Below are 12,363 nucleotides of genomic sequence, written 5' to 3' on the forward strand. Positions count from 1 at the left end.
CCCACTTGGGTCCCAGGCAATGACATAAGTATTTACATTGGCCTAGGTGCTGTTGATGTAACACACACAGACACACACAGACACACAGACACACAGACACACACACACGACGAGATTGGTAAACCAGGCAGGCTGGACCGCAAAACAAGAGCAGTAATGACTTTAATGCACGAAACACACAGCAGCTCATAAATACTCTTCGGTTTACATGTGGGTTGTAAAACAGACTTTCTTGATTGTATATTTATAATGGCTGATTCCCAAAGTTGGACTTTCCCCAAATCGAGCTCAAATTTTGACACATTTTGGTTACAAAAAGTAAACACGCAGCATCTTGATGTCTGATTTATTTATTATTATTTAACCATTAAGTAGAATAATATGGTATGTAGCTGACCAATGAGCAAAAACTTAGGTTAAAGTGCCCTCTGCTGGACAAGAAAATAACTAAATAACCGATTGTTAGAGTTTCAACCAAATTCATCACAAACAACAAACATTCCTGATATTGTATCATACAAATTCAAAAATGCTTTAAGTACAGACCGTCACACTGTCCGGTGAACAGGTCTGATGCAATCTTTTGTAATGTGAAGCAATGCATCTCAATGTGGTTCAATGTGTTGCAGTGTGAACTCTGACCTGGAGGGGGCGCTGGTTGAATGTTGACCGGAGATGGTTTGACCACAGGCAGCACAGTGGTCTGCAGGGGCTGGATGATGATTGTCTTTGCCTGGAGGGCAGCTGCTGCAGGAGCCAACGGCACAGCTGTAATCAGCGGTTTGGGCTGGATGGAAACTTTCGGGCCGATCGGAATTGGTCTTTTGATCGGCTGAGCTGGTTTGGCTGGTGTGTGTGAGTCGTGGGACAAGGATGGATGGAGTGAGATAAGAGAACAGAATTAATGCAAACACAAGGAAATGACAAATCTGAGCCCAGGGGAGGAAATCTTCAATCTTCTTATAGTTACAGGGTATTTTTAAGGAGCCATGATTTTTTTGACAAATACTCCCACTTTTTTTCAGATTAGAGGCTACTTTTATCTCTGTTTGTTTTCTTAATCCCAGAATTCTGCAAACCCAGATTGTGGTGCAGAATTCCCCCTGGTCTTTGGACAAAGAGTACAAATATAGATGATGGATGAAAGAGCAGATGTGTGGCGGATGCTGCCTCACCTCGTGTGGTCTGGCTGGTCCTCTTTGGAGCTGTCTTAGCTGGGGGCGAGATTTCATAAAAGCCACTGGAGTCTGAGCAGACTGAAATGGGAGAGGGCTGCGACTGTGGTGACAGGGCCTCATCCTGGGAAGAAAGGCAGAGAAGACTTAGGTCTTGTATCTAGTGCACACCTTTGGTGCTGGTCATCACACAGTGACAGCAGAAAATGCTTCTATAGATACCAATAATCCTTACAAAAGATTTTAATATTCTTTACTCCTGCTGCTGAGCACACTGACTTTTTTTTATTAAGTCATTCATACTCTCTATAAGACACGTACTTGAGACGCATCAGATCAAAATGGATCAAGTGTCCTTGTTAATATTCAAAGAGTCCAGTAGACAAATGTGTCCTTGGATTCAGACAGGGTGATTCAGAGAGCAGACGAACGTGTGCAGACTGTGTTGGGGTGAGACAAAAATGTAACCCTTGTCCTTGTTTTGACATGCTGTGAAAACATCTGCCTGCTAAATTATGCTAATGTGGCTGAAGTTGTCAGCACCTTTTATCTAACGAGGGGGCGGGGCACAGCTCAAATGGACAGCAAATTATTAGTTTGACAAGGTGTTTAAGGCTTTTGTTAATAAGTGTCTCAAGTGTATGTGTGTGTGTCTATCCACAGCAAAGAGCAGCTGTCAATGTTTGGACACCATCTGGATGAAGATTTTATTTGTTCCAACCATGCGCCGAGATGGGCACATATGTAAATACTCACCACCAGTAACAAAGGTAGAATTTGCATTGGAAATGCAAGTCAAATGCCAAAAATCTCACAAGGACAAAGAGTTGAAGACAGTGACTTACTTGTAAGGAGTAGGGGGACAGAGCTTCCACAGAGGCAGGAGAGGGGACAGAGCTCAGAGTGTGGGCAGGTGACAGAGAGTCCACGCTCACCTCACCATCTGGATACACAAGGACAAAGACGCAGACAAATGTGTGGCTTATCAGCATGGGATGGTGTAATTTACTATCACACATTAATTCAAGACAAACAGCCTTATATACCCTTTTCTAACTCAGCATAAGTCACTGTGTCCTGGAACTGCATATCTACTGAATAAACTACACCTGTCCTATTTACATAAATCAGAAAGTAGCCATGCAAGCACATGCAAATCATTGAGGTCAAGTTTTGTCACATTGTACCATATTTCTAAAGAAACATAGTACTGCTACAGGAGCAAACATTATAACAGATGGGTGACTTCAGAAAATCATGGTAATCAACTTGGCGCAATCATATCACTGTGCAAAATCTCACTATTTAGATTAGATAAATATTAAACAGATGGACGTCAGACTCTGTTTTAGTTCTGCTCAGATTTCTGTTATTTAATGATGAAATGTGATAACCATGTTTACCATAGATATTAACATGTGTTGTTGTACCTGTGCCGGTGCTGCTTGTGTCCACTTCATTCCATGGAGGTATGTCAATATCAAAGTCCAGATCTGGACCCCCACTGGCCTGAGAAACCAAACACACATTTTTTTAACCAGTGGAAACAAAAGCAAGTGTCTGATCAATAGTGTGAGCAATAGGCTATAATTACTTTTAGGCTGGGGTCAAAAAGTCTTTTTTGCTTAGGAAGGTGAGTGTAAGTGAGTGAAGTGACCTTAAGTATCTTAGCAGCAGCCATGATATATTTGGTTTGAATTTTCTAAATTATAAGCAAAGGAGCGTCAGTGCTTCTTATATGACCTCCTTTAGCATAGGAAACCCTGGATCTTCCTTTATGAAAGGAAAGGAGAAAATGCCGTCCCACAATTCCTAGCTGCAGCAACATTTAAAGCGATGCACCATTGTAGTTTCACCATGGCAGACCCATATAAATGTAGAGCGATTGTTTTATGTTTGTGACATGATCAAAAACTTATAGAAATCCTTGTATTATTGGCTGAGCTCCAAATCCATAAATATAGATTTCTTCTCTTTCAAATCACTCCAAATTTCTAGTTAACAATATTATCATAACAAAATTAATACACATAAACGATCCAATTGTGGACTGCACTAAAAATTAATTTTCTCTACTTAACAAATGTATAAAAAGCTAAAAAGCATCCTGCCAAGAAATTCTATATACTTATGTCTGAGTATAATTGATTCTGTTCCTTATCTTTATTTCATTATTATAATTATTTAATCATTTTAGTGACTCAGCTTTCTCTGATTGTGTATTCCTTTCATGTTCCTTTCAAATACTCCTAAATGAGAACAAACAGGATTGAAACGTTGAAATTAGATATATTTCAACGTTTCAACCCTGTTTGTTGAAAGGAGAATATTTTGACTTTTTGCCTGCAGCCTTACTTTATGAGGCATTTCTGCTATGTGTGGAGAAAACAGTCGTTATGTCATATGTAGTTTAGGTGGAACAAGTGTTAAAGAAGAAGCAGTCAATAAAACTCTTGTCATTGCCTGACATCTGCACACTGTATCCCCTGTCTTTTCATAACATGTTCTGCTACCATGTTGCACCTGCATCAGAAACTCTGCACCATTGTTAACTAGCTTGCTTTTCACATTTCCTGTTGGTGCTCTTTCATGTTACGTTTGAGACAGCAATTTGCATACTCATGGGATGAGTTACTCACATAGCAAGCATTCCCCAGGGCCTCAAGCAGCTCATCTGCATCTCCCAGGCTTTCCAGCTCATCGAACAGGCTTATGTCTGTGTGGTGATAGGCATCCAGACAAAATGAGTCATACTGCTTTCAGTTCGGTGTAAAGTTTATTCAAAATACAAATAATGACTCTAGATACTAAGAGGAAAATGAAATGAAAGTAATGAAATAAATAGTTCAGTATATAACCTAGCAGCAAGTGTAAGTAGTCATGTGGCTTTCAAGCAATGTTTACTGAAAGATTTCACATTTTAACATTTTATGGACCAATCAACTGATTAAAAAAAAACCCAACAGATTAATCAATAATGAAAATAATTCCTACATGAAAAAAATCCAACTATACAAGTATTAGCGGCAAAATGTAGTCAAGGTATTAAAGTAAAAGTACTGGCTTGCTCTCTCTGGATGATATATTATTATATATGACATTATGATTAATACTTAAGCATCGGTGTGTAAGTAGCATGTTACAGTTGTAGCTGTTGGGGGTGGAGCTAGTTTGAGCTTCTGTATATACAGTTTTATGTACTGGGACAGCAGATAAATCTGAGAGGTGGTGAGATGATTAATGGGAGAGAATAGAAACAAAAGCAAAGTTCTGATACATAAACCTGTCTTCAGTTTTTGAACGATTTCCTCTAATCTTTATTTTTGGTGGGATATTGGATCATTTGGACGTCTACTAAAATTACATCATGTGAGAGGTGTAAAGGAAAGAAGCGCTGTGTGGTAGAGCTGTTAACAATTTATAGACATCTGAATGTAGCCCCAACTACTCACTGCTTTATGTTAATATGACAGAAGGCTGGAAACCACTGGTTTAATCTTTAACAATGTGTTGTAATTTAAAACCTTGCTATTGTAGCCATTGTGTAAAAGTAAGTAGTAACTAAAGCTGTTACATAAAAGCAGTGGAGTAGAAATATAAAGCAGCAGAAAATGGAAATTGTGCTTGTGTACAGTACTTGAGGACATGTACTCACTTTCCACTACTTGTCATATGAAATGTTTACTCTAAGAGACGTTTCATTTTACCAATAGTTACATTTCTGTCATGGACCAATACATACACATAAACAATGTATATTGTCAAAACAAAGCCAATACTATACAAAAATAGCAGCACAACAGCAAACGCAGATTTAATTCAGCATCGGACATGGCCAAGCAAAGGCAAAAACGAAAGCACACAAAAAAAAAATTAAACAGCATGAAAAGAAAACAAAACACTGAAGCACGACACAAGATAACAACACCAACCAAGTTGTGGTTGTTGTCATTGTTGACATGCAGTAATAAAATCCATATTTAATAACCTACAGTAAACAGCGGGACCATTCATTGTTATTTACATGTTACATCCAGGCTCAGCAGGTTACATCATCATCACCAGCAGCTAGCTAGTACTAACTGGCCTGAAGTTTATGACGGAAACACACTCACTACATCAACCTCAGACTTATGTGCAGGTGTTGTAGAAGCCGCCACTTGGTCACAATGTGTATGTTAATACACATTTATTAGTTATACCGGTAGCTAGCAACAGCCTTCTCTACTGAGCCTCTCTGTGTGTATCTTTCTAGAAAGTGTAGTTAGCCGACGCTCACCCCACTCTCCTCCCTGGTCGATGGAGATGATGCCGGCCTCACTGTCCATCGCTGGAGGTTGTTGACGATTTTCGAGGTCTAACGTTAAGGCGGATGACATCCTCGTTTGAATTCATCAGTAAATAATCCCGATGTGACAAGTTTCGACCAAGCGACGGCTCTCGGGACTGGTCATGCTGCAGCTGTTTGGGTAGGACAGTTTCCGTTTGACGCGAAGATACACGTCTGACTTTACCGTAAATCTACGGGTGCCACCGAGGGACGAATGGGTGGAAAAGCGAAAACAGAAGGCCTCACAGGAAATACTGCGTAGTTGGCGCTGCCCAACCAGACCACAAGGCGGCGGGATAGTACTGCGGAGTCTGCAACATGGCGAGTGTGTGCTCCACAGAGTTGACCTCTCTTTGCAATAGCACTGAGTTCATGTCAGAGCGGAGAAGAAGTGTGTCAATAAAACCATGATGGTATAAAGTTTAAATTATAATTAGTTCACTATGATTTTAACTCATCTTCATAAAGAACAGTTCTGGTAATGTCTAGTGAAAGGCTCAGGCTCACACACACATACACACACACACACACACTGATCCTTAAATCCAAGTTTTAACCCCCAAAAAGCGGTCTTGACATGTGGAGACCACAGTTTTGGTCCCCACAATGATGGTGAGTCCCCATGGGTTGGTGTGTATTCAGGTTTAGAGTCCCCAGTGGGATATAAATCCCACACACACACACATACATAAGAATGAATTAGGGACAGTGTTGCCATATAAGAGTATCACTGAGAGACAACAAAATAATTCAAAGTCAAACTAGCAAGTTGGAATGGTTTTGCCAATATGGTAATTGTGGCCATACAGGAGGTAGCAGAGTGCAAATATGTGCAGATGTTACAGAATAAATAATTACAAACACTGACTCAGTCATTCACAATTAATTAACACACTCACAATCAAAGCATTCACCATTTAGTCTTTTGTGTACTTCAGTGCATTTTCAAATTCATGTGACCACTGAAGCTGTGCATATATTCCTCACTTTGATCCAAAAAGAATATTGTCAACACACACCCAAGGGGCTTTGCCAGTTCTACTGGCTGTTTGGGAGCCCCAGGCATTCAAACCTCTTTGGTCAGTCACACCATAATGTCACACGAGCCATTAAGACCTCATGGCAGTCATGTGAGAGCTGACAGAGTCACATAAATAATGGTTTGAAATGATGTTAAATCATCTGTGAAGGGGTGTCAGGTCGTCTGATAGTCTGTTCAAATGGCACCAAAACTGACTGCTTTCAAAAAGTCAAGTCCCTTCGCCAAGAGATGTTCTGTCCATAGGCTTGGCTGGTGGATGTCTTCCTACTGTTCAAATCCAAACATACAACGAAGTTTGATGAGTTAATTTTACTATGGGCATAAAATGTTTTGTTGGAAAACAAATAAATAAACTTCTACATCAATTTAATATAGTCCTCTTAAAACTATATTTACCATCAAATAGACTGATTGTCTTGGTGTTTTGTCATATTAGTCAGGCAAATGAAGAGAGTGTGGCTTTCTGCTGGTGTGGTGAAGTGGTGTAAGAACAGTTGGTTATGTGGAAGGCGACAGCTGTAGCAGTGGTTGGAGTTGGTGGGGACTGGACGGATGGACGTTTCCATATGTGCCACTGATGTGTCACTTCTGGTGTGAATTGTACTTTAGTGTCATGCTAAGGAGGGTAAGCATCTGGCTTTGAACCCATTTAAGCCTATACGGAGCCGGTTAGAGGGTGGAGGCTGTGCTATGAGGTCTATGAGTAAATAAGTAGATAAACATTACTTGTGTAGCACTAATATAAAGCTTTAGAAAAGGAGGGGGATAAGCACGACAGCAAACATTTTAAGTAACTAAGAAATCTTAATTATTTTTTTAGTAAAAAATGTATGAAAGGAATGTAAGAACTGTGGTATAATGTCCTTTGTGGGTCTGGATATGCTCTCTCAACTCTAAAAAAAAAGCAGAGTTGAGATAAATCTAATAAGCACAGTGTTCATCATGCCGCAGAAATCGAATGAAATATGTTATGCATTATGGGAGGTGTAGGATCTATGGTTTGGGGCTCTAATAGCCAGAATATTTCAGCCTTTGCTGCATAAATTTTGACCTTATTATTTATTTTTAATCTGTCTCTCACAAGTTTTATGGCTTTATTGAAAGGTAATACTATATTGCTGAAGTGTGACTTTAAATTTAAACACCTGTATGTAACGCTCATCAAAACAACTTATACCAAGGATGTCTGTTTTGTCATGTTGCAGAAAACTTAAAAAGTCAGATTTCTGATGTTTGTTGACCCAATCTTGATCGACTGAATCAGTACATGAATCACTTGAATCAGAACATGCAAATGTCAGTGCACCTACAATTTAGTCTAGTTCTGTGTGCGTCTGTGCTCATAGAACAAAACGTTTTTGAACTGCTGTCACCGGTGGTCTCACATAGAGCTCTTGCAATGTACACAACAAAAACACAGCAATGATATATGCATGACACATCTAGACAAACGCTGTGTCGACATGTTGTAGATATTCCAAAAAGCAGCTTCTTATCCAGTGAATCTGTAAGCAGGCCCTCATCAGATAGAAATGTAACAAAATAAGCCTGGTCTTACACAGTTCATTCTTATACTCTGCTTGTGATGTTGTAATAGCACAGTCACAGTAGTAAGCGGAGACATTGTGTGCTAAAAATCAGTAGCAGGTGTACACTGGGCCTAATCCTTCATGGACATTTCAGGTCGTAGTGAGATTAACCTGAGGTGGTCCGGTTGATTCCCTGCTGGATTGGTTTAACTCTGTTCTGAAACAACAAGCCCCCAGTCTGTTTTAACTTATTACAGCAAGGCAAAGATTAACAGAGGTCAACCATCTGCCAGAAGTCTCTAGTTCACCTGTATCATAAAACCTAGTCAACTAATGTAAGGAATCTTATTTCATAAATGACTGGTAAGTGCAGTATATTGTTTATATTCTCTTTATTCCTGCCACTGTGTCCCTGTGCACCTTGTTGGAGTCTGAGGTTACCTCAAAGTGAAAGAGTCAAACACTCTCCACAGGTCTGAAAAATATGAGCCACGTGTCTGCCTTACATCATGTGCCCTAGTGGTAATGATAATGCAAGCATGTCTGATTGGAGTGGTGTGGTAATGGCATGGACGCTGTCTTCGGGGCTCATCATATTGATTGTGTGTAAAGCCCCTCAGACCTAGACACAGACAGCAGATTAACAGGTTAACGTGATATGTGGCAGGACGCTTTAACCGAACATTTGCGTGAAATGGATTAGGGGCTTTCGTCACATTTCTGTTGCTGTTGTAGCTGCTGCATTAGTCTCCCCTCTTTTGTCTGAAGCATGACGTCAATTTTAATTGTTTATTAAAGCTTTTTTTTCCAAAACATCAGAACATTTAGGTTATAATTTTTTCATCAACTGAGAAAACCAACCGTGCTATTTGTGAGCGTCTTGCCCTGAAATATAAATCCTTGGATAATGTAGCAGACTTGACATACTCATGATATTGACAAAAACACAATTTGATATAATGTGTAAATGATGACAATCAGAGGTGTCCAGTATTTATTTTAGTCAGAATAAAGCAATCAAATATATCCAAACAACCATTTAACAGATTTCATTTAAACAATGTTACAGTGTTATAATACAAAATCCCAGGTTTCTTATCATGTAATTTCAATATATTGCCAAACTTTGTGTACTCATGAGATATTTGTTAGTTGATTAGCCCTCAGATCCCCGAGAGCAACCCAAGCTCATCCAATTTGAACCTAATTTAAGCATTTAACACAGGGGTGGCTATAGGCTTTCTGCCTGTTGTTATCTGTAGTCATGACGGCTAAAGATTATAAAACTTTAGAGTCAACAAAGGAAATAAAACAGCACACCATCATCCACTAGAATCCAATTACAGTACATACAAATCTGCTTTTGCTCACAAATCCTGCTCCTTCAGTCCAACAGTTAATGACTGCATGGCTACTGCGAAAACGAAAAGTTTAAGTTTGGAACTGGCTTGCAGGATACACAGCAGCAGCTGCCTCCAATAACTTTAATATTACATTAAAAAACAGTACAAGTGAGTAACAATTGCATCATGACACAAACTGTGATAAAACTGTCATGCATATTTGTAATCACCATCACTGTGTGTGTGTGTGTGTGTGTGTGTGTGTGTGTGTGTGTGTGTGTGTGTGCGTGTATAATTTTGATTCTTGGCCTTTTTGGAAAGAAAATGTTAATCTCAGTGGGTTATCTTGTTATGAATGTGTTAAAAGAATATACATAAATAAAATGAGGAACCCAAACTGAGACAATGCTGTCACAGACAATGACCAAAGACAAAAAGCCCCACGCTGGTGATGAGACAATGTGAACCCAATTAGGCAGAGAGGAGGAGAAGCAAAACATAGTTGATGTTATTTATGTGACACAGGGCTTTTAATTAGTATTTACCACCAAATAAATTGATGTAAATTTGGCAGAGGTCTGTTAGTATGTCAATTTAAGAAACTTTGATGGATCCTCAGCCTGTTTTCAATCAGGCTTTCCATGTCTAAAACATATTTCAGTTCATTTCTCCCTGAAGAAGATGAAATAATGTTTGGATTTGTCTTATTTCTGTGTAACTGCAATTATGTATTGGTGTCATTAAGAAATACTTAAAATAGCTGGACATGCATTAAGCACTTAAATTCTCATGTGGCCATACAAGAGAGAAGAATTTGTTGGTAAACCACTAACCCAGCAGTGAAAAGGAGCAACAGAGGTGGAGGACGAGCTTCTAAGCAAAGAGAAACCCCCTTTTGCAAAAGAGAGTTCGAGCTACATTTCATCTTTTGTGTCCCAGATTGATGACCTATGAGATGGATGATGTTCTGTAGTGCTGTGTGGTATTGTCTTATCCTGGCTGACACAAAGAGGGAGAACACTTATCATCTCAGGCTTATGTATAGAGCAGGGGGCAGGGGTTGTCAGAATAGTGAAGAGGGTCCAGGAGGGTGGAGGGGAGGCGGGGGTCCCCCGATAAAGCCTGATGGAGATGGGTTAATGACAGCAGAGGCAGATGGAGAGAGCCATCTCCCATGACGACGCAGCCAGAACCTCCATCCCGAAGCCAGAGAGGGACGGACACAGAGAAGGAAGGAGAGAAATCGAGGAAGGAGGCCAAAAAGAGAGAGAGAGAGAGTGAAAAAGAACAGATTTGTTGTGCGTGTTTGAATGCCTGTGTATTTCAATCCATGCATTAGGCTAATGTTAGCGCTCTTCATATGCCATGCATTTGAAATGGTGTTTCAAGGTGACTTAAAACAGACGGTTTGTTGCTCAGGTTTGTGTGGGTCTATTAGCTGCACTGTGACTTGCTAGCAGGGGGCCCAGGTTTATTGAGCTTGGTTTGGGATTAGGCTTTAGGACATTGTTTGGTGGGGATAGTGCTGTGAATATAAAGGGATTAGTGCAAAGGGTTGCTTCATTGACTGAGTTTGTATGTATATGTTGGAGGGTGGGGTGGGTTGTGGGGGTAGGAATCTGAAGTTGATGGATGGATTGGAGAGCCACCAAAATAAAGCATTTTCTATAATTAGTCAAAGGAAATGAACTAGCCTATTGAAAAAAAAAACATAATTTGAAAGAATTAAAATAAGCACAAAATAACATGGTAGTTTTAGGCAATAAGATCTGTGATGCCATTCCTCTATTTCAAAAAACAAACCAACAAATTGCTAAAAGCTGAATTTAGAAAATTTAAATAGCTCCCATTAATAAAAACAGAAAAAACACACGGGTCTTTCCCAGTTCCCACGTTCCTCCCCTAATGCTCTGGGGAGAAAAAAGCCCCACCGAAATCATCTCAATGCCTCGAACCATGTGCCACCATTAGGGACACACAAAGAGAGATCTGACAAATGACCATTTTAATGTCCCTCTTTGACTTTAATGAATTTATACGTTATCTGGCCCTAATGGAGGCTGCGGTGGAGGGGCTGGCGTAAGGCCATAACAAATGAAAAGCTCTGATTAGTGTAGAATGAGCTGAGAAAAAAATGCCATTCATCTTGGTTAGCATCCTCCTGTGCTCTTTTATGGGTCGCTGTTACAAGTACGGTGGAGCCCGGGGGTGCTTGTCCCATTAGCGGGGCCGCCCAGAGGCTCGCTGAGTGGTCAGCGGGCCGGCGTTGACGGAGCGTCTGCCCGCTCCGCAGTTCAAGCCTCTGAATGCCACAGTGCGGCTTGACTCCTGAATAACCTTCTGAGGTACCGCAAGCTTCACCCCTGCATGACCCCGCAGGGGTGTGGGGGGACTCCGGGGGGTACCCAGACCGGGACTCACAGGATAGCAAGAGGTAAACACTGGAGAGATACCCACAGAAAGAAGACCGCGGGAGATTAAAAACAGTGTTTTGCATTTGAAATTTGACAAACATGCAATTATAGATTAATATGCTTTAAGCGATACCCAATTAGATATTTAATTAAAATTGCAAATACAGATTGACACGGGCAATCTGGGACCTGAATTGCATTTGCTAATTAAACAGCAAGACATTTACAATGAATGTAAATATTATATAGTACACTGCAACCAAAAGTGGGTCATCATGATCAGTGTATGATATGCACAAGCCTCAAAGGTGTGTAGACTCCTCGACATAATAATATTTTGCCATTATGATATTCAGTCTTATCTGAATTGGTAGCATTGTGCTATCATTATTTCCTGACATCACTATATTGTCAACATTATTAGACTCACTGGCTGCGGTTATTATTAGTATTGAGGGAGATTTTGTGGGAAAAAAAAAAACGATTAGGAGTAAAAGGCAGACCGTATTAAAAAAAATAGTTTTTCTTTC

At 40.1% G+C, this 12,363-nt stretch overlaps 1 protein-coding gene across 1 annotated transcript in view; it reads right to left on the reverse strand.

The window, feature by feature from the left end:
- The window catches only part of atf6 (activating transcription factor 6), a 31,345-nt gene extending 25,649 nt beyond the window's left edge, over positions 1 to 5,696 (reverse strand). Inside the window, exons 1-6 of the mRNA XM_071487656.1 lie at positions 5,455 to 5,696; positions 3,815 to 3,891; positions 2,606 to 2,684; positions 2,021 to 2,118; positions 1,176 to 1,299; positions 643 to 846 (exon numbers count right to left, since the gene is read on the reverse strand). Coding sequence (XP_071343757.1) covers positions 643 to 846; positions 1,176 to 1,299; positions 2,021 to 2,118; positions 2,606 to 2,684; positions 3,815 to 3,891; positions 5,455 to 5,554 — 682 coding nt within the window. The 5' untranslated portion in view covers positions 5,555 to 5,696. The remainder of the gene's footprint in view (positions 1 to 642; positions 847 to 1,175; positions 1,300 to 2,020; positions 2,119 to 2,605; positions 2,685 to 3,814; positions 3,892 to 5,454) is intronic.
- Between the last annotated feature and the right edge of the window lie 6,667 nt (positions 5,697 to 12,363).

Source organism: Trachinotus anak, unplaced genomic scaffold (assembly GCF_046630095.1).
Source record: "Trachinotus anak isolate AG129_WGS33_773 ecotype Australia unplaced genomic scaffold, CSIRO_AGI_Tana_v1 ptg000010l, whole genome shotgun sequence".
NCBI lineage: Eukaryota > Metazoa > Chordata > Actinopteri > Carangiformes > Carangidae > Trachinotus > Trachinotus anak.